At 65.4% G+C, this 23,781-nt stretch overlaps 1 protein-coding gene across 5 annotated transcripts; it reads left to right on the forward strand.

Annotated features, from left to right (window-relative positions):
* PIK3C2B (phosphatidylinositol-4-phosphate 3-kinase catalytic subunit type 2 beta) lies at positions 1–22,374 on the forward strand. 5 transcript variants are annotated; one of them, XM_040536033.1, is made up of 33 exons: positions 1–58; positions 7,219–8,204; positions 8,924–9,024; positions 9,210–9,364; positions 9,510–9,630; positions 11,948–12,059; positions 12,346–12,425; positions 12,506–12,569; positions 13,206–13,352; positions 13,650–13,683; positions 13,996–14,191; positions 15,071–15,193; positions 15,928–16,095; positions 16,198–16,309; positions 16,385–16,527; positions 17,205–17,393; positions 17,557–17,650; positions 17,824–17,918; positions 17,995–18,175; positions 18,245–18,352; positions 18,435–18,527; positions 18,637–18,766; positions 19,074–19,210; positions 19,348–19,517; positions 19,666–19,822; positions 19,928–20,037; positions 20,177–20,378; positions 20,501–20,625; positions 20,702–20,819; positions 20,975–21,056; positions 21,144–21,250; positions 21,340–21,468; positions 21,547–22,374. In XM_040536033.1, exons 2-33 carry the CDS (start codon positions 7,296–7,298, stop codon positions 21,733–21,735), a joined length of 4,881 nt encoding a protein of 1,626 aa, XP_040391967.1. In that variant the 5' UTR covers positions 1–58; positions 7,219–7,295; the 3' UTR covers positions 21,736–22,374. The 5 variants fall into 5 exon arrangements, 4 of the variants coding, with proteins under 4 accessions (XP_040391967.1, XP_040391968.1, XP_040391966.1 ...); XM_040536034.1 differs by lacking the exon at positions 1–58 and adding an exon at positions 1,465–1,482; XR_005814479.1 differs by lacking the exon at positions 1–58 and adding an exon at positions 2,142–2,479 and having other exon boundaries at positions 21,144–21,254; positions 21,547–21,689.
* Positions 22,375–23,781: the final 1,407 nt, after the last annotated feature.

Genomic DNA, 23,781 nt, shown 5'->3' on the forward strand with positions numbered 1-23,781 from the left:
CCCCCCCCGCCGGGACCCCCCCCCCCCCCCCCGCCGCCGCCGCCACCGCCCGGAGCAGGTAACGGGGGGAGCTGGGGGACGGGGAGCACCGGGAGGTGGCAGGGAAACCGGGGGGGGGTCCGCGGGAGGAGGCCGGTTGGGTGCGATTTGCGGCTCGTTCCGGGTTTTCCCCCCTTTTTCTAGGTTTATTTTCGCCCCCCCCCCCCCCCCCCCCCCCCCGCCGCGGGGGTGTCGGGGTGCCGTAGGGCGCCCCCCTCCCCCCCCCCCGGGTGCTGGGTGCTGCCCCAAAGCCCGCAGCCTGGGGAGTCGCAGCCGAGCTGGGGTGGGGGGCGCGGGGGGGGGGGGTCCTGGCCTTAAAATGTGCTGGGGGGGGGGTTGTAGGGGAGGGGGGGGGCGTTTGCAGAGCTGTGAAAGAGCCCCCATCGCATTGCAAAGTTGCCAGTGAGAGAAGTGTCGGGGGGGGGGGGGGGGGGAGAGCCAGCGCCAGGCTTTCCGTGATGTCAAAGTGTCCCCCCACCGGGATGGGGACGGGGACGGGGACAGGGACCAGGGATGGGGACAGGGACCAGGGACAGGGATGGGGACAGGGACGGGGACAATCCTGCACTTGTGTGCGGCCAGGAAGGGTCAGCTCATCCCACCGAGGGCACGGTGCAGCCGTGGGCTCGGTGTGGTGCTCCTCGGGATGCCGGGCTCGCTGCAGGCGGCGGCGCTGCTCCCTGCTCCTCCAACAGCCCCGCGGATCCCTGCAGAAACGCTCCCGCGTGTATTTAGCTGTAAACTCCCCAGATATGTGAGCTATTACCCCTAAGCAAGGGAGATGCGTTGTCTCAACCACAGCTATTCGTGGCTGTAAAGCCAGGCACGAACGCGATTGTTCGCGGGATCTGGGCCGGGGTGAAACCAGCACAAGTGCGAGCCGAAAAAAATCGATCATTTCCTCCTCCACCGAGAGGGAAAGCGCAGCGGGGAGCGCCACGGGGCGAGGGAAATCTGCACTGAAATGGGGTGCTCGGGTTCTCATGGGCTGACCGCCCCGGCAAGGTGCTGCCCCACCTCGCCTCGGGAGCACGGCCTTAAAAAAACGAGGGCAGGAGACAGGCAGGCAGGCAGGGGGGTGAGCCATGAGGCAGCCCTGCCCGCCCGCTGCAGCGTGCGGCGCCGCTGCCGTGCGTGCGCGCGTTGCTTGGATGCACCCCGTGAATTTGCACGGCGTGGGAGAAGCTGCAGCAGCCGCCGCCCGTCCCGAGCGTTTTGGGTGCCGGGAAGGAGCCGTGCACGCCCGGCCCCCGTGCGTGGCTGCGTCTTGTCTGACTCCCACGAGATGCAAATCCGCCTCGCCGAGCCGCACGAGGAGCCGGTTCCCATCGCGGGCTGGGCTGGGGGTGGCCGTGCCCTCTGCACCCCGATGGGGGGGACCGGAGAGAGTGGGGCGCACCCCAACTGCTGCGTGTCCTCCGTGCACCCAGCTCCTGGATGGGGGTGAGCCCGGTGGCAGTGGGAACGGACACATGGATGGGGGTAGCAGCAGGAGCAGCCGTACGGAGCACGCAGCAGTGATCCCGCAGCGGGATCGGGCCCCTGGATCGGGGGGCAGCCGCTGCTTGCCAGCACACCCCAGCGGGACCCCCTGGTGCAGCGGGGCTGGCCGAAGCAGGGGCGGCGTTGCAGTGCCGTGCTTCACACTGCTGGGCTCTATGGGGTTATAGCGACCCGTGCCAGAGGGCAGCGAGCCCCCCGTGCGGGCTGCGCACCCCCCTTGCAGGCAGCCCCGCGGTGCTGAGCGCTCGCAGCGGAGGAAGCTGAGATTTGCATAGGAACCGAGCGCCCCGGCCGCCACGCCAGGGGAGCCCGACCACAAGCATCCCCCGGGGACGCCGAGCACTGAGAAAACCCAGCCCTGGGTTCGGGCACGGGGCGCCGGAGGAGCCGGGGCTGAGTAAGACAGAAACCCTGAGCTCAGGTGTGACCCGGGGCCGGGCGAGACGCGGGCGTTTTGGCTCGCTGCCGGAGCCACCGAGCGCCGGAGAGGAAGCAGCACCGGGTGGCTTTGCAGAAAGGTCCCACCCTCGCCCCTCCCCGCGTCCCCCTCGCTTTGCTCCTGGCCCTGCAGATGCTGGGTGAGGTGCAGCACCTCCCGTGCATCCTGTGTGGCTCTCACACCTCGCTGCGTGTCCCCTCCGCTGTCCCCGGCGTGGGCTCAGCTCGTGCCATGAGGGGCTTTGGGGGGTTCCTTGGCACAGCTCCCTCCTTCGGCTGCCCCGTGTCGGGGGGCTTTCCCGTCCCGAGCCTGACCCATCTTCCCCAGGCAGGATTTCCTCCCGAGGGTGGAAATGCGTAGAAAAATGCTCGAAGAGCATTTGGCATCGGACAGCTTCACATCCTGCCTCCTCCAGAGGGCTTGGACCGGGCTGGGTTCCTATTAATAGGAGGCGTAGTGGCCTCGGGAGGAAGGAGCTCCTCGAGCTGCGAGGAACAGGTTGGGAGCAAACGGTGCTGGGCGTTTGCAAGGCGTTTGCTGGGCTCCGTGTGCGGCGCACGGGGCTGCTTCGCTGCCTGTCACAAAGTGCTCGATGCTTGGGGGAATGTGGGGGGCTCCCCATCGGGGCATGTGGGATGGTGGGACGGGGGCTGGCTCCGTCTTGGAGGGACGACGACTTCTTCGTCGAAAGCTCTGCTGGTGATTTGTTGGGGTTTGGTGGAAGGGGAGCAGTCGTCTCCCTGCCCCGCGGCTCCCGCAGTACCGATCCCTCCTGGGGTAAAAAATTGGAGGTGCTTGAAAGTGTCTGTGGGGATCAGTTTGGGGGGAATCGTGTTGATTTTGCTGCAAGTGAAAAAGTCCGAGTGCTCGTTTTGCTGGGTTTTGGGTTAAGGTGTGGTGTTTTGGTGGTGCTGAGTGGGGCTCCAGGAGTGAAACGCTCCAGGTTTCGGTTTCGGTTTGAAATGACCTTTAAAACCAGATTCCCTTTCTGGAGCTCCGGCTCCAAACCAGGAAGAAAATCCTGAGCTTTGGCCCTATCAAAACACAACCTGGGGATGGACCCAACGAGCCTCCCTTGGTCACTGCACTGCTGGAAGACCAATGCCAAGGCCCCCAAAGGCCCCAATTCCCCCTGTTTTGGGGGCAAGCAGGAGAACTGAGAGCAGAGTCTCTTCCAGAACAGGGAGGGCTGAATCCTGCGCACTCTGGGGGTGCTGGAGCTGGTGGGGGCCTCTGTGAGGCTGTGCTAGGCACTGCACATGTGGACGTAGGAGCATCCCTGCTGCTGCAGGCTCCAGGACATTTGGGGAGCTTTGTCACCCCACGACATGCTGTGACACACAGCGGGGACGTGCCACGGGGCCGGGGAGGCCGCCAGGAGCCGTGTCTCCAAGGCACCCCCGAGCATCCCAGCTCCGGTGGCTGGGAACGCGGCCGCCCGGCCCCGTCCAGCAGGAGAGGCAGGATGGATGGACCCGCAGCCCCCGAGGTGAAGCCGGGGGCTTTATCCTCCTCGCGGGGGCTTTATCCTCCTCGCGGCCGCTCCTCCCTCCGCCGGGTTATAAATGGGTGGGAATTGTCTCCCCCTGATAGGCATAACCTCCTTCCCCCGGCTCCCACCGCCGGGGGGGTGCCCCTCCGGGGCTCGTCGCTTTCCTTCCTCGCCCTCAGATGTTTGATGTCTTCCCAGATGCTCCAGACCTCTCTATCTGCTCCCAGCGCAGCTGCCTGCGAGGGGGAAGGGAGAGGGGGACGGGCAGGGCCGGGGGGCGAGCACCGAGCCCCTGCTGTGCCCTGGGCTCCCAGCCCCGTGCGTGGGATCCGGCAGCACGATTTTCTGCTCGGCTTCCCCCGTCCCTCCCCACGCCGAGCAGGTGCTGCTCAGCTGCTGGGGGGCGGCTGCGTGGGGGCACCGAGCTCCCCCCAAACCCCTCGGGTGCCCCCTGCACCCCCAGCCCACCCCGGTCCCCCTCGCCCTCTTCCCACCCTGACGCTCGGCTCTTTGCGCCTTGTCCCTCCCCGTCCCGCTGCTGCTGGCTGCGGGGGCAAGGAGAGCCCTGCGGGGGGCCGTGCACCCCAAAGGCCACCCCAAAGCATCCCGCAGGGCTCGGGCTGGGGGCTGCAGCTCTTGGAGGTGGTGGGGACCCTCGGGTACAGCCGGCTGGAGGGTTGGGGAGGTCGTGCCGGGCTGGTGGCCCTCGGGGACCCCGTATTTCCATGAAAGCATCCGGCGGCACCAGACCTGAGCAGGTCCGCCCGGCCGCGCCGTGCAAACCAGCTCAGAAATGAAAAGGTGGTGGGGAAAAACCCCGGGCGTTTCGGGAGGGTTTGTTCCTATTTCTCCACCCGCTGCTGGCCGGCTGGGCGGCCGTGGGTGGATCGGGTTATTTTGGTGATGGAAAAATAAACTCCGCGGGGTCTCTGGGTGTGCAGGTGTGAAAACAGCCCCCCGACCTCTCTGCATCTCCCCGAGGGGGCCCTGAGGGTGCGTGGGGAGGCACAGGGTGGGCGCATCCTTGCTGCATGGGGCCGTCCAGTAGATGAGAGCAAGGCAAAGCAAACATTTCGCCTTGGTTTTGTTTCTCCTCGGTCCTCAGCACCCGAGGACTGTCCCAGACAGGAGGGTGGGGTGGTTTTGTGCGCGTGGGGCGTGCGTGGCCGGGGAGGTGTCCCCCCGATTTGCTGCTGGCAGCCACCGATGTGGCAGCGCCGCGGTTCCTGCTGGAGCACGAGGGAAGTGATGTCTGCGTGCGGCTCCCCACAAGGCTGCAACCTCCCTTTTTGGGGCTTTGCTGGTGGAAACTAGGAAGAAAACGATGTTAAGCCACAAGCCGGGGCTTAGGGCGGCGGGTTTGCAGTGGACAAGTGCTTTTCCCTGCTGGGCTGCCCCAGCCGAGCGCCGTGCTGAGGCAGCAGGAGCCGCTCGGTGTCTCCAAGCATTTCTCTGCAAGGTGGGACGCCGAGCGCTCGCTGAACGCGTCTCCCGAGGCTGACGTGACTGGTGCACGTGCCAGGAAATTTAAAGTCAGAAAATCGCCCCTATATGAGCGGCAGGGATATTTTAAAGAGGGAAAAAAAAATCCGCTCGTCTGAGCCTCCGGAATTCGGTGCCTGCCCCTGGAGCTGCCAGACTGCGCCTAACCCGCAGCTCTCAGCCCCGTGCCCTTTTTATAACAGGCTGGAGGGCAGAGGGGGCGTTTGGTGGGAATGCAGACATCCCCTTACCAAACCCCACAGAGGAGCGAGGCTCGGCCCTGGTGCAGCGGCTCTTTGGGGTTTTTCGTGTGGGTTTGCATCGCCTTGGTCCTGCTGCCCGGCTTGTGGCGGAGGCAGGATGGGGCCGGCCGCTTCGGGGCCGCTTTCTCTGCTTCAAACTCCAGCAGATGCTGTTCCTGGAGACAAGAATGGATTTGTAGCTTTGTAAGCCACAAAAACTCAGGTCTATTTTATTGCTTTTGGGTTAAAAGCACGTTTGCTTTGTTCGGCTTCCAGCAGCCCAGGATCGCCAGCTTTTGGGATTTCTATTTTTCCGGGAAAAGCCCGTGGCTGCCGGCAACACCCCCCCTTTGCTTGCACGGTGGCACCCAGGGCTGTGGCACCGACACCCGCGCACGGAGAGGGTCGAGCCCTTTCCTTCAAAACTGTAATTTTGGGGAGAAAGCGTTCCTGCAGCAGGCAAAGCCAGGGCTGGGCTGATTAGCAGCCATCTGGTTCGGGGCCATGTGGCTCGGGGGGGGCTGGTTGGGTCTCCGGGGCTGCTGTGGGGGCAATCGGCAGCCTGGGCTGCATCCCACGGGGATGCTCTGCTGGGTGCTGGAGGTGGTTGCACCTTGAAGCAGGGCACCAGGTTGTCCCCAGCCTTGCAGGGTGCGTGGTGTCGGGGTGAGGAGGGCTCTGGCTCGCAGCTCACACCCCGCGTCCTCCCCTCGTGGATGCTCGTGAGCCCTGGCCGGAGCGAGAAAACACTCAGCCAACTCTCAGCTCCAGAGATTTCAAGTGCCGAACGTCTCCGGAGGCTTTGGGCTCGCTCCACTTTTCTGTTTAACATCCACTTGGGTATTTATTTTGCTAGGAAGGGAAGAGGAGGGGAAATAGCCTTCCTTGGAGAGCGCCGGGCCGGCCTGGCGGCGCTGAGCGAGCCCCGGCAGCAGTCCCGGGCGCGCGGATGGCGGGGAGGGAGCGGCGGCTCTGCGGCTCCGCGGTCACCGCGGTTTGTGTGCTTTGGTCAGGGGCCAGGAAGGTGGTTTCGAGTCAGGCTTTTCCTCCTCTCTGCTTGCGGCTCAGTTCTGCAAAATCGCTGGGTTTGGAAGCTGTGCGACGCCGGGGGCTCGCAGCATCCCTGCTGAGGGACAGCAGCCGGCTCTGAGCCCTTCCCTGGGGCAGTGGGGGCTTGGAGGGGCTCGGAGGGACTTGTCGGGTCCCCTGGGGAGGCTTTCAGCTCTGATTTATTTTCTGAAGCATCCTGGGCTGGTGGGAGCTGGAGAATAGCAATGGGAGCTGGTGGGCAGTGGTTGCTCCGGGCTGTCCAGGGCCCCGTGCAGGCTTTGGGGTGAGCAGAGAGCAGCTGGGTAACTCCTGGGGGCAGGCTGGGGGGGCTCTGCCTCACTGCCTGCGCTGATGCAAACCAAATATCCTCTCCCCCGAATATCCTTTCCCCCGCGGGAGGCAAGGCAGGAGGGGCCGCAGACGCCCTTCCTTCCTCCCTTGTTTTTCTCCCTCCACTTTTCCTTTCTGATTGCAGAGTGCTGCTGGCGGGGGCCGTGGTTTTCTCCACGCAGCAATGCCCCCGAGACTACCGGGGGGGCTCGAAGCCGTGCCCGAGGCACGCGACGGCAGCTTGCCGGGCCCCGCGATACCGACGCAGGGCACTGGGGTTGCAGGTTGAGTCAGCCCCAGATGCTGGCGCTGGCCCCGCCGCCCTCCCTCAGTGTCTTATTTTGTCCTCGGGGAAATCCAGCAATAGCCCCAGCAGCTGCTGCTGGGGGCCGAGCAGCCCCGCGCGCCTGCCTGGAGGCTGCGAAATCTTTCTTTAAGCCATCGCTCTGCCGAGCTCGTGAACGTTTCCTTTATTTCATCGCGGAGAGGAAGGGCCGGACCTCGGGCGCTGCCAGCCCCAACCCTCCGTAGGGCTCCTCTGCTCCGAATGACCCCTGGGTGCATGCAGCTCCGAGGCTCATTAGGGCCAGCCCTTGACGAGCTTGCAGAGCCGTTAACCCTTGCCTTTCCCCTCCGCCCAGGTGGCCGGCGGTGCAGCATGCCCTTCTCCTGAGCCCTCTGAGCGTGGGAGGAAGAAGAGGTCCCGGTGCGCGGAGAGATGTCCGCCACGCGTGGCAATGGGGAGCACTGGAAATCCCTCGAGTCGGTGGGCATCAGCCGCAAGGAGCTGGCGCTGGCCGAGGCCCTGCAGATGGAGTACGACGCGCTGTCGCGCCTGCGGCAGGACAAGGACAAGGAGGAGAGCCGCGCCAAGCAGCGGGGCGAGCGGCCCCTCATCTCCTGGGACGACCCCGCCGAGCCCAACGGCTGCGCCGGCATCAAAGCGGCACGGGGCCTCTCCGGCTCCGACCCCACGCTCAGCTACGACCCCCCGGCGGTGCCAGAGGGGTCCCCGGCACCCCGGCCCCCTCCCGGGCCGCCCCCCAGGCCGGACAGCCAGCCCTGGCTGAAGGCTCCGCTGGCCGGGGACTACCTGTACATCTTCGACGGCTCGGAGGGGGACTTCCTCGGGGAGCCCCTCAACGGCACCTCACCCCCCGACGGCGGGGGCAGCTCCCCCAAAAAGCTCTCTCCGCCCCCGCTGCCCCCCCGGCACTCCATCTGGAGCCCCCCTGAGGGCAGCCAGCGCCCGGGGAAGGGGTCCCCCCCGTCCTCCAAAGCGCCCCAGCCCAGGGACATCAACATGTTCTCGCACGAGCGGGCGCACGGCAAACTGCTCGCCCGGCGCATCTCCGAGGAGGACCCCTACGGCCTCGCCGACTACGAGGGCATCAACGACGCCATCACCTGCCTCAACCTCAAGTCCACCTACGAGTCGCAGGTGCTGCGGGAAGCCTCCCGGGGCTGGAAGGAAGGCAGGAGCATCTTCGAGAAGGAGTCGAGCGGCAAGCCGGTGGCGCGGAGCAAGACCATGCCCCCCCAGGTGCCCCCGCGGACCTACGTCTCCCGCTTCGGCAACAGGAAGAATCTGGCCCCGAACAAGAACCGCAGGATCTCCGTCGATCCGGTAAGAGGATTTTTGCTCCCCACTTTTGAGATCGGGAGGGATGGAGGCAAAGCGCTGGGGACAGCTGGAAATGGGGAGGCGCATGTGGGGTGCAGAGGGGGCTGTGGGTGCCCGCTGGCTCTTGCGCCCTGTGGCTTTGCTGTGTCCAACCTCCTCGCCTTGCTCCCAGCCCTGCCGTGCCCGCAGCAGCCTGGCACGTGAACGTTTGGGGGCTGCAGGTGGGCTTCAGCAGGCTCCTGTCCTGCTCTCACAGCCTCTCCTGGTCCCCCCCCTCGGTGGGCGAGCGCTGCAGCCGGGCACCGCTGGCGGGGGCGGTGTAAGTCGCCCTCGGCTTTCTCGCTGCCAGAAACCAATTATAAAAGAGCATTAAAATTGTCTTTAGTGGCTGCCGTGTTCTCTGCCTTTCTCTGTCTCCCGTTAGCTGCTGGCTGGGTTAATTGCTCTGACAGTGGGGCCATTGTTCGCCGCAGAAGAGCGGCGGAGGCTCGGGGACCCCCGTGCACGGGGGGAGCCTGGCACCGGGCGCGGGCAGGACTCTGCTGCGGCACCCTGGTGGCCCGGGGACGGTCCCTCCATCCCTCAGCATCCTCAGATCTGCCTGCCCTGGCTGGGCAGGACGAGGCAATTGATTTCCTTGGTCCCAGAGGAGCGAGGCGGGGTGCAGGGGGAACGCGGAGAGCCCCCGGGGTGCCGCTGACAGGCTTGTGCCCTGCCCGCAGGTTGCCCCCCGGCCACACTCCTTAGCCAACGGCTACGAGCTCTTCGAGGTGTCGGAGGAGCGGGACGAGGAGGTGGCTGCTTTCTGCCACATGCTGGACGTGTGAGTACCGCGGCCGTGCCCGAGCCGTCCCTGTGCCCCTCGGTGCGCCCCGAGCCCTCGCTTGGGGGTGTCAGGCTCCATGCTCCGGCGAGGGCAGGCAGCGAAATGTCCCCAGACGGAGGCGTTTTGAGGGGCGGGGGGGACACGAAGGCAGGCACCGGCTCTGAGCCTGCCCCTGCCCGCAGGCTGCGGTCCGGCCCCAGCACCAAGGATTATTCCCTGACCGGCTTCGTGTGGAGCGCCGTCAGCCTCAGCCCCGAGCACCTGGGGCACGGCGTCAGCCTGAAGGTGACGGTGGTGTGTGACAGCCTGCGGGAGCCCCTCACCTTCACCTGTGACTGTGAGTGTCCCTCGGGGGGGCTGTGAGGCAGGATCAGCCCCGAGCAATGCCTCGATGGGGGGATTTTTGGGGGGTTCTCCCATTGCATGTGGGGTCACACCAGCCTGGGGACGCCGGGGCTCACCGCTGCTCGCTGTCCCCGCAGGCTCGTCCACCGTGGACCTGCTCATCTACCAGACGCTGTGCTACACGCACGATGAGCTGCACGCCGTCGACGTCGAGGATTTCGTGCTCAAGCTCTGCGGCTTGGAGGAATTCTTGCAAAAGTGAGTGCTGGGGGCGGGATACAGGCACTGCACCGCTCACGCACCCGGCCGCGCTCGCTCGGCGCAGGCGTGATGGATGGCCCGGGTCTGTCCCTGCCTCCCGAGCCACCGCGGTGCTCTCACCGAAAGCAGCGTGTTGGGAGCATCCTTCCCTCGCCGGGCAGGATACGAGTCTGGGAGCTGCCAAAAAAGCTCTTTGGGAGAGCATTAATAACAGCCGTGTCACTGAGCCGGGCGGCAGAGCCCCGCTCCGGCAGCAGCCCAGCTTCCCCCAGCCTGTTTTTTAAATTGCAGGAGCTGAAAAAGCCATTTCCAGGGGGGGTAGCGGCGATCGGGGGCAGTTCAAAGCCTCAGAAATGTCCCGCTCTGCGAAGCGAGAAGGGGGACAGGTTTCCCTTCCTTAATGAAGCCGGGACTGCACAGAGCCCAGGCATGGGGCTGCTTGGGGGCTTGCTGCTCCCACCGAGGCTGCGTTTCTGGCTCCGATAGCCGGCGAAAAGCTCCGTCCTGAGCGAGGTGCAGCGTGGAGGCAGCGGCAGCCACGCACGCAGGGGCACACGCCGTCCCTCCCGGCGGCTGCCTGCCGCCAGCCAGCTCCAGCCCTGCCTGGAGAGCGGCCCCACGGCCTGGCCCTGCCGCTCGAAATCGCGGGAGCTTTGCCACAGCCGCCGCTCGCTCCAGTTTCAGGCCCTAAAGGGGCAGCTGGGAATTGCTCGGCACGGGATAAGCCTGCACAGCACCGGTACGGGGGGTGCAGAGCCCAGGACGTGTGTGTGCATGGATACAGCGGGGTTGCTCGCATGCTGCCACCCAGCCCTGGGCACAGCAGCAGTTCCGTCCGTCTGTCCCTCTGCTGGGGGGCTGCAGGGAGCCCCCCTTTCCCCTCGGTACCCGCTGGGCTTCAGTCGTTGGTTTCTTTCCTTCTGCGAATGCTGCCGTTGTCAGCAAAAAGATGTTTTCTGTTTGCCGTAATGAGCCTTAACTAGAAACAGCCCCCGTTGGAAAAACGGGATTTGCACCAGCCGAGAGAGCGGTGCTTTGCCGCGTCGTGCAGCCCGCTCCTCGGCGTCGCTTTTTGGAGAGGGAGCCAGGGCTTTCGAGGATGGAAGCTGGCTCAGGCCGCCAGTCAGGGCCTGGGTTCTGTGCAGGATTCCTGCGCGATTTGGGGCAAATCCCCTCATTTCTGCCTAACTTCTCCGTTTGGAAAAGGGTCGCAGCAGTGTTGTCCTGCCCGTTAACCCAGCTGGAGGCATCCTGGGCTCGCAGCAGGACAGCCTGTCCCCAGCGAGCAGCTCCCGTATCTCCCGGGGCCCTCAAAGGACCTTTGAGAAAGCCCTGGGAAATAAAGCCCTTTTGTCGCCCGTCTTTTCTTTCCACGTCTTCCCCCAGCGGAGGAGATGCTGGAAGTGCCAAAACCCTCCGTGCGGAGCCGGTTGGGCACTCGAGCTCTCCAAACCAGCCCGAGCTGCCGTTGCTTTCCACCACTTGGCATGCGCGAGGCACGGGGGGAAGGCTGGATGGGGCAGGGCACCCCAGGGGACGGAGCAGAGCACCCCAGGGGACAAAGCAGAGCATCCCAGGGGACGTTTGCAGCCCGAGGCGGGGTGCGCAGGATGCCGGCCCCGTGGCGATAAGGGCACGGTGCTGCCCAAGGGCCAGGCTTCCTGCATGCAGCGCCCCTCCTGCAGCAGGGCAGGAGCCAGCACCAGCCAGCTCCTGCACCAGACCCACTGATCAGGCTCCGCGTCCCCGTCCCCAGCAGCCCTGGGGGTGCCCCTGGTGGCCCCCCCCCTGCATCCTGCCATTGCGGCTCCATCCTGCCATTGAGCCTGCAGATGTGCCGCCCCCATCGCGGCACCGTGCCCGGCTGGCCGCGGCACCGCCGAGGGCTGAATTGGCTCATTCTCTTCTCATTCTCTTCCGAAGCTGGCAAGGAAAGCGGGGCAGTGTTGCGAGCCCCGCGGGCTCTGGTCGGGGGCTTTGCCATGCTGCAGAAGCCCCCGGTGCCAGCCTTTCCCCCTGCTGCTGCCGGGCTCCTCCGTGCCCGCTCCTTTTTGCACCAGCAGGGCCGGCCGCGGCTTTTTTGAAGGATGCAGAGGAAGGAGGAAAAACAATAACTTATTCTTCGGGCTTTTTAAGCACAAGCGTCCCAGTGAAGTGTTTTGCAGGCGAGCAAAGCACGGCCAAACCCCAGCCACAGCCATACCCGGCCGCAGGGCATCAGCATGGGGCTGCTTTTGGGGGACTTTTCCCCCCAGCCTGGTCCTGGCGGGTGGAGCGGGGCTGTGTGCTGAGCCCGTTGTCTGTGCCCCTGCAGCAAGCACGCGCTGGGGAGCCACGAGTACATCCAGCACTGCAGGAAGTTCGACATCGACATCCGCCTGCAGCTGATGAGGAGGAAGGCTGTGCGCAGCGACCTGGCCCGCACGGTGGGTGCCCGCGGGGGGAGCGCCCTCCCCGCCTGCACCGGGACCCTGCACCGGGGAGATGCTTCGGCTGGGTTAGGGTTTAGCAAACCCCTCCCTGCCAGCTCCCAGCTGGGTGTAACCTGCAGGGATCGAGCCCCCAGCCCCATATCAAGCCGCTTAGAGGGGACCCATGGTGGGGAGAGGGGCAGGAGGGCTCGCAGGGGTGGCACGGCTCGCGGCACGGCCCCGTGCCGGTGCAGGGGCAGCACCCACCCGCAGCCCGTGCTCAGCCTCTCTCCTCCTCCAGGCCAACGACGACCAGAGCCCGTCCACCCTCAACCACTACATCCACCTGCAGGAGAGGCCCATCAAGCAGACCATCAGCAGGTAGGGGGCACGGGGCGAGCACAGGCCCTGCGCCGGGTGCCCTCCCCGCTGGGGCTGAGCTCCGCTCTCTGCATCCGCAGGCAGGCGCTGAGCCTCCTCTTCGACACCTTCCACAACGAGGTGGATGCTTTCCTGGCAGCTGAGGTGAGCGTTCAGGGGCTGCGGTGCCTTGGGGAAGTGCCGGGTGGCACCGGGACAGCCCTGCCCTTCTCGTCCCCTCCCTGGAAGGAGGCTGGCTTTGGCACAGCCTGGCTTCGGCGCCCTTGCCCACGTGCCCAAGGTGCCGGATTTTCCTGGTAGAGGCTCCAAGCAGCCTCTCCTCCCCGGGGAGCCCCGACCTCTCCATTCCTCCGAGCATCACCACTTGTTCCTGCACAGATCCACCCTGTCCCATCCCGTTCCTGTGCCCCAAGGGGCTGCCTATATCCGAGGGGACAGCATCACCCCAAAAGAAGGGGCTCCCATATTCCCAGGGAGCGCAGCAGACATTTGCTGCAGACTTTTTTATTATCACGATGGGGCTCAAAGTCTGCATCAGAGGAGGGGAAAGGAGGGACAGGAGGGAAAGCCTGCACGTGGCAGCTGCGTGGTGGGTTGGGGAGCTGCCATGAAGGCTGAGGACAGTATTTATTCCTCTCCTTGGTCTTTTCTTGGGCACAAGAGGGTGCAGGCGCCGCTCCCTATCCCCTTCCCTGCTTGCTGCCGGCTCCCCGAGGGCAGAGGCTCTGCTTTGCCCTGGCTCTGAGCCCGGGGCTCCGCTCAGCCTCCCCCTGCCCACAGGGAGACTTCCCGCTGAAGGCAGAGCGGGTGATCCAGTCGGTCATGGCCATCTGCAACGCCCTGGCCGCCGTCGAGTCCCAGGAGATCACGGCCGCCCTCAACCAGATGCCCCCCTGCCCCTCCCGCATGCAGCCCAAAATCCAGAAGGTAAGGGCAGGGGGAGCGGAGCTGCTCAGCCGGGGGGGTGTAAAGGGAAAAAAAATCATCCTTCCTTCCTCCTTCCCGCTGCACCACGTGGAAAATTCCTCAGTAGCTGGGAGCAGGCAGCTGCTTGCCCTGCCCGTGGCAGCAGCCGAGGAGCTGGGACCACGGAGCTCCCCCCGGCCGCTTACGTAAAGCCGCTGGCTCGGCGAGCTGCTCCCAGCCACGGCAACGCGCGGGGCTCCTCCTGACATTGCTCTCGTGGTTTCTTTCTTAGTTTTTTTTTTTTTTTTTCCTCAACAGGATCCAAATGTCCTGGCCAAGAGGGAAAATCGAGGTATTTCAATTCTCCTCCTCCCCTTCTGGGCTTATGTTCCTGGTGCTTTTAATCCTCAAACCCCTCCTCCTCGATTATTACGGCCAAAAAATGCGTTTGAAACCGTTTTTTAAGAAACGAGGGTTTCTGGAGGCCGTGCCCATTGTTCCTCCCCGTGAACCCAGCAAAGTGGGAAGCCTGAAATCCCTCCCCTAGCCCGCTGTGCCCCAGAGGAGGGGACGTGCCCGGGGTCCCCCCAGCATCCCCGAGGGACGCCGCGGGGCCGGCGGTGAGGGGCAGCCCCATGTCACCCGTCTCCTGCCTCCCCTGCAGAGAGGATCGTGGAGAGCCTGACGGCCGCCATCCTTGACCTGGTGGGGCTCTACTGCAGCACCTTCAACGCCGACTTCCAGACGGCCGTGCAGGGGAGCCGGGAGCACGGCGTGGTGCAGGAGGCCTGCCTGCTCTCCTGCCCGCTCTCCTTCACCGTCTACGCCACCCACCGCATCCCCATCACCTGGGCTGCCAGGTAGGGGATAAGATAAACCTGCCTGCGGGTCCTGGGGCTCAGCACCCTGTTGGTTACCCATCAGCGGGGCATTCCTCCCCTAGGCTGCTATAAAAAGCACGTCCCAATACTCCGCATAAGAGCTAACCCACCCCAAACCTCCCAAAGGGCAGGACTGCGAGCCTGGGTGCGCACTGGGGGCGCTGATGCTGGCGGGCTCTGCGGTGCTCTCCCACCCCAACCCCACAAACCCTCGGGGCTGCAGCATCGCTCCCGATGTGACAGATGGCCCCGGTGCCGCGGCAGGCTCCTTTGTTAGGTGCCGCGGTGCCCGGCCCCGTGCGGGGGGACGGCGGTGGTCCCGGTGGGCGGCGGGAGCCCACCGCGGGGAGGGCGTGCGAGGCAGCGGCGGCAGCAGCAGCCGCCCCGCCGGGGACCCCTCGCCTTTGTCCCGTCCTTAATGTATTCCCCCTGGTGACTGGCTCCGAACAAAGCCGGTAGCCTGGGAAATGCCGGCATCCCCCTGACCTCCTGCGCCCCGCAGCCCTCCCCGGATTGTCGCTCGGCACCTGCCACATGGCAGGGCCCCCCCGGCAGACCCCCGTGTGACGGTATGCGCGGTGGCATATGGTGACGGGGACGGGAGGGGTGGGGGCTGCTGGCTTTACACCCCCTCCCCTGCTCAAAGCCCGGCCGGGGGAAGGTGAGGAGGGGGAGCCGCTCGTGCAGGGGCTGCGTTGGAGCACGGCCGGCGGTGGGGAGAGCTCTGAGCCTTCTTGCACCCCCAGGCATTACCTTCCTCCTCCCCACCCCACTGCTATGGGGTTTGCCCCTCGGCGGGGTGAAGCCCAAGCACCCTCAGTGCTCCCCCTGCTCACGGCCCCTCTGCTCCCCTTGCAGCTACGAAGATTTCTACCTCTCCTGCTCCATCACGCACGGCGGCAAGGAGCTGTGCAGCCCGCTGCACACCAGGAAGGCCCACGTCTACAAGTACCTCTTCCACCTCATCATATGGGACCAGCAGTAAGGCAGCCCCCTGGCCGCAGGGTGGGCACGGGTGGTCCCCAGCCACGCTGCTTCCTCCTCCTCCTCCTCTCTGTGCCTCTCGCTGTATTTTGGGTTTCGGAAGCTCTTGTGTCATCCCCGGGAATAGCACTGGCCCCACGGCGCCAGCCACGCCGCCCCCGGAGCTGCTTGTTTGCACCCAGGAAAGGGGATCTGCTCCCAAAATAGCCCTGGGAGCAGGCGGGGAGGCCGTGCCGAGCCCTCGCCGTGCCTGGCATTCGCCATGTCCCGGGGAGGTGGGGACGGGACGGGGATAATTTTAGAAGGCGCCTGTGCCCCCGAAGGACACGCGCCGAGTGGGGCCGTGCCGAGTGGGGCCGTGCCTTCCCCTCCGTGCCTCCCACCCGCCCCACGGGCAGGATGTAGCTGGTGCCCCGGGCTCCCCGGGCACGTCGGAGAAGAGCCTCGACCCCGGGGACCCTCAGGGAGAAGCCGGGACGAGGTCAGTGTGTGGGGGACCCCTCCCTGTCCCGCGGTCACCTTCCCAGGGCGCAGAAGCAGCCGGCTGTACCCGACACCGGGCGGGCTTGCCCATGACGTGGGGCCTCGGTGCTGTGCCGGGGGCACGTGGCACCCCCGGTGCCAGCAGCAGGGGGGGCTTGCTGGGCTCTCTTTTGGCATCCCGAGGTGGGGGGGGGCCGCTGGCAGCACCCGTCCCCGGCACGGTTGAGCCGCCGACTGCTCTCTTGCAGGATCTGCTTCCCCGTCCAGGTGAACCGGCTGCCGCGGGAGACGCTGCTCAGCGTCACACTCTTCGCCGTGCCCGTGCCCCCCCCGGGGAGCTCCTCCGACACCAACAAGCAGCGGCGGGTCCCCGAGGCGCTGGGCTGGGTCACCACCCCGCTCTTCAACTTCAGGCAGTGCGTGGGGCATCCCGCCGCAACGTGGGACCCTTGGGTGCAGAGCTGCCACCACCCCCCTCCCCAAAGCAGCACCCTCAGCCCCCCTCCTTTCTCCTTCAGGGTCCTGACCTGCGGGCGAAAGCTTTTGGGCTTGTGGCCGGCGACCCAGGACAACTCCAGAGCCAGGTCAAGTGCCCCCAACTTCAACCAGCCCGACAGCGTCATCCTGCAGGTGGGTGCCGGTGGCGGGGCGCCGGGGTCGGGGGGGGATGCCGAGCCCCTGCTCACCCGCCCGCCTCCGCCCCAGATCGACTTCCCCACCTCCGCCTTCGACGTGAAGTTCACGAGCCCGCTGGCGGCCGAGGTCAGCCCCAAGTACGAATTCGGCAGCCTGGATGAGGAGGACCAGCGCAGGCTGCGGGAGGCGATGCAGAAGAAATCGCTCTACTGGTGAGCAGAGGGCTCAGCATCATCCTGCCCCTGGGGGTTGCTGAGCTCCCCCCCAGCACTGATGCGGTACTGGCAGGCACAGGGGGTATTTGGGGGGCCTGATCCTGCCAGGAAAGCAGCCGGGGGTAGGGGGTTGAGTTTGGGAGCGGGCAGAGGAGCAGCCCTCCCGGCTGCCCGGCCCCGAGGGTGGCTTCTCCGGCGGTGTCCCCCCAGCAGGGACAGCTGCCCGGCCCCTTGTCCAGCCCAGCACGGCTGAGCCGGCCGGCGTCGGATGGTGCTGGCTATAAACGGGGAGGATCAGGTGTCGGCAGCTGTGCCCGGATCCCTGGTGCTCAGCAGTGGTGCTGGACGTGCCCTCACCGCCAGCCACACCACTGGGACCCAGCAGCAGGGCCAATCCTGCTTGCAAAACATCCAGCGGGGTGGCTCGGAGGTCCCTGTGGATGCTCGGTCACCCTGTCCATGGGTGCTCCTGGATCAGGGTGCAGCGTGGGGAGCACCCAGCATCACGCAGGGTGGCAGAGCCCCCTCTGCTGAGCTTTCCCCAGCTCGGGGGGATGCTGGCAGGGTCCTGCTTTCCTTTGCCTCTTCCCAAGGGGTTTATCGGTGTCCCCCAGCACCGTGCGTGCCGGGGGCAGCGGGGCGCCCTGTCCCCAGCCCGTGCCATCCCCGTGCAGGTTGACGGACGCTGACCGCAAGCGGCTGTGGGAGAAGCGCTACTACTGCCACGCGGCGCCCGGCGCGCTGCCCATGCTGCTGGCCAGCGCGCCCAGCTGGGAGTGGGCCTGCCTGCCCGACATCTACGCCCTGCTCGGCCAGTGGACCTGCATGAGCCACCAGGACGCCCTGGGGCTCCTGCACGCCACGTAAGTCACCATCATACAGGCACGGGGCGCTACATGGGCTTGAGACTGCTGCAGGCTGAGCCAGAGGGCGTCCAGCCCCACTGGTGCCGGGTTTTTGGTGTGGGGTGAGTGGGAAGGGTCCCATGGTGGCCAGCCCATGGGGACATGCAGTCCCTGGCCGCAGGTTCCCGGACCAGGAGGTGAGGAGGACGGCCGTGCAGTGGATCGACTCCATCTCCGACACGGAGCTGCTGGACTACCTGCCCCAGCTGGTGCAGGTGTGTGCCGGGATGGGGATGTTGTGTGGGGTGTGTGCTGGGATGGGGATGCTGTTTGGGATGTGTGCTGGGATGGGGATGCAGCGTGGGGCACATACTGGGACCAGGACACAGCATGGGGCATGTGCTGGTCCTGCTGTACCCCAAAACTGTCCCCTCTCCCCCTCCTGCAGGCCCTGAAGTACGAATGCTACCTGGACAGCCCGTTGGTGCGCTTCCTCATGAAGCGGGCAATCTGCGACCTGAAAATCACCCACTACTTCTTCTGGTGAGTTTTGGGGGGGCCGGGAGCGGCCGGGGGGACCCGTGATGAGTCTGACCCCGTGCTTCTGCGCTGCGGGCAGGCTGCTGAAGGACGGCCTGAAGGATTCCCAGTTCAGCATCCGCTACCAGTACCTGCTGGCGGCTCTGCTGTGCTGCTGCGGGAAGGGGCTGCGGGAGGAATTCGACCGGCAGTGCCTGCTGGTCAACACCCTGGCCAGGCTGGCCCAGCAAGTGCGGGACGCCGCGCCGTCTGCTCGCCAGGTGAGTATTGGGGTCATCGGGGGGCTTATGGGGTCCAGCTGGGTCTCAGTCCCCCGTGTCCCCCCGCAGGGCATCCTCCGCGAGGGGCTGGAGGAGGTGAAGCAGTTCTTCAAGGCGAACGGCTCATGCCGGCTGCCGCTCAGCCCCAGCCTGCTGGTGAAGGGGATCGTGCCCCGGGTGAGTGCTGGCGCCGGGGGTGCCATCACCCAGCGGGGCCCAGCTGGCTCTGATGGGGTTTGCTTCGCTTCCCTGGCGGCAGGACTGCTCCTATTTCAACTCCAACGCCGTCCCCCTGAAGCTCTCCTTCCAGAACGTCGATCCCCTCGGGGAAAATATCCGGGTCATCTTCAAGGTGAGCTCGTCCTCCGTTGGGTGCCCAAACCGTGGGCACCGTGGCCCAAACCGTGGGCACCCTGCCCCTGACGCCCCCCTGCTCTGGTCGCTCCCCTGGGGGCTCGCAGTGCGGCGATGACCTGCGGCAGGACATGCTGACGCTGCAGATGATCCGGATCATGAACAAGATCTGGGTGCAGGAGGGGCTGGACATGCGCATGGTCATCTTCCGCTGCTTCTCCACAGGCCGTGGACGAGGTATCCCAGTGTGGCGGCATCCCCTGGCGGCGTCGGTCCCCGGGTCGTGATGCTCTGGGGTTGGTGATGGCATGGGAGGTCCTGGGGATCCCCAGGGAGAAGCCACCACGGGTCACTGTGAGCCATCGTTGGGTTTGATCCTACAGACCATCTGTAGGACCGTGTTTGGTTCCTACAGACCATTTGTAGGAATTTTGTGGAATGTCACCCATGGATGGCAGCTGGGTTGGTGGTGGCAAAGGGGGCTGCGGTTTCCGTGCCCCCCACGGGGGAAGGACGGGTCTCACCCTGCTGTCCCGGCTGCCAGGCATGGTGGAGATGATCCCCAACGCCGAGACCCTACGCAAAATCCAGGTGGAGCACGGCGTGACGGGCTCCTTCAAGGACCGGCCGCTGGCAGACTGGCTGCAGAAACACAACCCCGAGGAGGATGAGTACGAGAAGGTGAGGAGGAGCACAGCAGGGTCCCCGCTCCTCGTGTCCCCTTCCCCAGGGACAAGACATGTCGCTTCCTAGCGTGGGGGCCACCAAAGCCCACCTCGGGGCCGCCCTGTCTTTCTCCATCCCTCCGTCCCCCCCAGGCCGTGGAGAACTTCATCTACTCCTGCGCCGGCTGCTGCGTGGCCACCTACGTGCTGGGGATCTGCGACCGGCACAACGACAACATCATGCTCAAGACCACCGGCCACATGTTCCACATCGATTTCGGCAGGTTCCTGGGCCACGCTCAGATGTTCGGCAACATCAAGAGGTGAGAAGCGACCCCCGGCGTCGCATTCCCCCTCACTGGGATTGCACGCGTGGGGCTGCGATGCTTTGGGGTCCACCCTGGTTTTGCGGGTGCAGCTCCTCTCCTCGTGGCACCGTGCTCACTTTCTGCCCCTCTTTCCCCGGCGCAGGGACCGGGCCCCGTTTGTCTTCACCTCGGACATGGCGTACGTCATCAATGGCGGGGACAAGCCCTCCAGTCGCTTCCACGACTTCGTCGACCTGTGCTGCCAGGCTTACAACCTGATCCGCAAGCACACCCACCTCTTCCTCAATCTGCTGGGGCTGGTGAGATCCTGGGGCCGCTCGCTGCCCCTCAAAGCGGGGACAGGGTGGCTGGGGGGGCCGCGTCCTCGTCCCACCGCCCGCCCTCACCCCTGTCTCGCTGCCCAGATGCTGTCCTGCGGCATCCCCGAGCTCTCCGACCTGGAGGACCTCAAGTACGTCTACGATGCCCTGAGGCCACAGGACACTGATGCCGATGCCACCACGTACTTCACCAGGTATGGGACATGGGTGGGTGACGGGGTGGGGGGTGATGGAGGGACCCCCAGGAAGGAGGCACGGCCCCTGGCTGCATCTCGGCTTGCCTGTGGGCTCCATGACCCAGCCTCTCCATCCCAGCAAGCGGCCTCATTGCAGGTTGATCGAGTCCAGCCTGGGCAGCGTGGCCACCAAGCTCAACTTCTTCATCCACAACCTGGCGCAAATGAAGTTCACGGGCTCCGACGCCCGCCCCACGCTTTCCTTTGCCCCCCGCACGCACACCATCAAGACGTCCGGCCGGATCCGCGACGTCTTCCTCTGCCGCCACGAGAGGGTCTTCAACCCCAGCAAGGGCTACGTGAGTGGGGACAGCCCGAGGGGACGGGCAGAGGAGCGTTCCCCATCCCTGAGCCCCTCACCCTCATGGGCACGGGGCGTCCCGGTGTCTCTATCCCGCCTTGCAGCCCCTTCTCCCTGCAGACCTACGTGGTGAAGGTGCAGCGGGAGAGCCCGAGCGAGGTGGTGTTCGTGCAGCGCACCTTCGAGGAGTTCCAGGAGCTGCACAACAAGCTGCGCCTCCTCTTCCCCTCCTCGCTGCTGCCCAGGTACCCCCGCAAACCCTACACCGGGGGGGCTCCCGATGCCCCCCAGGGTCTCTGAGCATCCGTGCCCGCACGGCAGCTTCCCCAGCAGGTTCGTCATCGGCCGGTCGCGGGGAGAGGCGGTGGCCGAGAGGAGGAAGGAGGAACTCAACGGCTACATCTGGCACCTCATCCATGCCACCCCCGAGGTGGCCGAGGTGCGGGGCTGGGGGACCCCGGGAGGTGGGGATGGGGGTGCTGGGGAGAGGAATTTGGGAGGAAAGGGGGCAAACGCGGCGCGTAAAGCATCCGTGTGCACACCCTGGATGGCGAGGGACGTGGTCACCAGTAATGGCCCCTCTTTGCCCCACAGTGTGACCTCATCTACACCTTCTTCCATCCACTGCCGAGGGATGAGAAGGCGGCCGGCACCAGCCCGGCACCAAAGCCAGCAGGTAGGTGAGCTGGGGTGTGCCCCACATCCCCTCTGTGTCCTTCCTGTGTCCCCCCCACGTCCCTCCTGTGTCCCTTTTCCTCTCCAGACGCCACGTGGGCTCGTCCCCTGGGGAAGGTCGGCGGCGAGGTGAAGCTCTCCATCTCCTACAAGAACAACAAGCTCTTCATCATGGTGATGCACATCCGGGGGCTGGTAGGTGCGCGGTGTCCCGGCGGCGCTGGGGCAGGGTCTGTCTGCTCGCAGGGCCGGGCTCACGGCGTGCCCCGTGCTGTGTCCGGCAGCAGCCCCTCCAGGACGGCAATGACCCCGACCCCTACGTCAAGACCTACCTGCTGCCCGACCCCCAGAAAACCACCAAGAGGAAAACCAAAGTGGCCCGAAAAACCTGCAACCCCACCTACAACGAGATGGTACGGGGGACAGGGACGGGGTTTGGGGGGCTTTCGGGGGCAGTGGCTGAGGCTCTGCCCTGCTCTGTCCCCCTCCAGCTGGTCTACGACGGGGTCCCCCGGGGGGACCTGCAGCAGCGGGAGCTGCGGCTGAGCGTGCTGAGCGAGGAAGGCTTTTGGGAGAACATCCTCCTCGGGGAGGTCGGCATCCGCCTGCGGGACCTCGACCTGGCGCAGGAGAAGATGGGCTGGTTCGCCCTGGGCTCCCGTGGCCATGGTACCCTCTGAGCTCCGGGGCCAGGCACCGGTGTCACCGGCACCTCTGGGGACGTGCCCATAGGAACCAGGCACCCGTGTGCCGGGAGCTGCCGTAGCCATCTTCTTTTTTAAGTTTACCTTGTGTCAAGGGAGCAACGCGGGGGGGTGGGCAGGGAGGAGTGTCGGGGCACTTCAGGGGGGTTATTTCTTCCTTTGGGATATCTGTATTTTAATTTTTTTAATAACAACGAGTAGCGCGCGGCTGGGCACCGGGGCGGAGAGGAGGCGGCAGCAGTGGCATCACTGAGGTTGGACTCAGACGTCCCCCCAGGGACATTTGTGCCCGCCAGGGACATTTGTACCCCCCTTATCTCCTCGAGGAGCTGCCTGCTGGCATCCGGGCCATTCCCATCCCGGGGGATTTGCTCCCAAAGGAGAGCAGTGCAGCTGGGGGGGTCCTGCTGGGGTGACCCCGCCAGCCCCCCGGGGAGCACAGAGCCACCTCCTCAGCCCCTCGCCCGGCCCCGCAGCCGGGGACGCCTGCGCCAGGGTGTCGTGGGCTTGGTGCCTGTGGTGCTTTGTTTACAGCGAGAGCTCCGTAAACGGACGAAATGTTTCTCAGGATCGAGAATAATGAACTTACCTTTATATTAAAAGTTTTAAATACTGTATCGAGCGGGAGAGGGCATGGGGGGGGGGGATATGGGGTTTGTACAGAGGCTCCTGCAGCCGGCACTTCGCCACGGCTGGGACCCTCCTGGCCGTGGCACAATGGTGTTAAATTGAAGGCGATGAAGTGCACGGGGCCAGGGGGAGCCTCTCGTCTCCCTGCGGTCCTGCAGGGCTGGATGGGGACTGGGATGGGGACAGGGATGGGGACAGAGTTGCTGTCCCACCCCACGCACCATGGCACGTGTCCCGGCCCCGCTCTTTCTGCCGAGCATGGAATAATTTTTATTCCCATAATTACCCCGCAGACTGACTAAGCGTGCCCGTGGCAAACCCAGCACGGGGTATCTCAGTCACCAATTAAACCTAATGAACGTGCCATTTGACCTTGTCACATCCCCACCTCAGCTGCTCACCGAGCCAGCCCAGGTCTTGCTGCAGGTGGGTGCAGCTCCCCGCATCCCACACCCGGCCTGGCTGCTGATAACTGGGCTGGCCTGTGCCACAGGACCCACCGTGTCCCCATGTCCCTGTGCTGCCATGTCCATATCCCTGTCGCTGTGTCCCATGTGTCCGTGTTGCCATGTGTCCATGTCTGTGTCCCTGTCGCCATCTCCCTGTGTCCCTGTGTCCCTGTGTCCATGTCTCCGTATCCGTGTCGTTGTATCCCCACGTGTTTGTGTCCCCGTGTCCATGTCTTTGTCCCCGTGTTCTTGTTCCCATGTCCCTCTCCACGTGTCCTTGTGTCTCATGTCCCCATGTCTGTGTCCTATGTCCCTGTAGCCGTGTCTCCATGTCTCTGTAGCCATGTGTCCATGTCCTGTGTCCATCTGTGTCTGTGTACCCATGTTCTTGTCCCTGAGTCCCTGCATCCCATGTCCCCATGTCCGCGTCCCCGTAGCTGTGTGTCTGTGTATCCATGTCCTGTGTCCCCGTGTCTGTGTCCCCATGTCCGTGTTCCCATGTCCGTGTCCTAGTAGCTGTGTCCATGTCTGTCTGCACATTCTTGTCCCTGTGTCCGTGTCCCCATGTCCTTGTGTCCCGTGTCCCCATGTCCTTATGTCCCATGTCCCCATGTCCACGTGTCCCTATGTCCATGGGTCCCCCTAGCCATGTGTCTGTGTGCCCCCGTGTTCTTGCCCCTGTGTCCCTGTGTCCCATGTCCCCATGTCCATGGGTCCCCGTAGCCGTGTCCCCGTGTCCCTTGTGTCCATGTGTCCCCACGTCCCCCTGTCCCCGTCAGGGCCGCCCCGCCACAGCTGCCCGCCCCCCCCGCCCCTCCCCTCCCCTCCCCTCCCCCAGGGGGCGCTGTGCCGCGCGGCGGCTGACGCAATCCCTGCGCGGTGCCGCCGGGCGGTGCCTCCTCCTCCCACCTCCCACAACGAGGGGGGCGGGACCTCGGTTCCA

Source organism: Cygnus olor, chromosome 24 (genome assembly GCF_009769625.2).
Source record: "Cygnus olor isolate bCygOlo1 chromosome 24, bCygOlo1.pri.v2, whole genome shotgun sequence".
Classification (NCBI taxonomy): Eukaryota; Metazoa; Chordata; class Aves; order Anseriformes; family Anatidae; genus Cygnus; species Cygnus olor.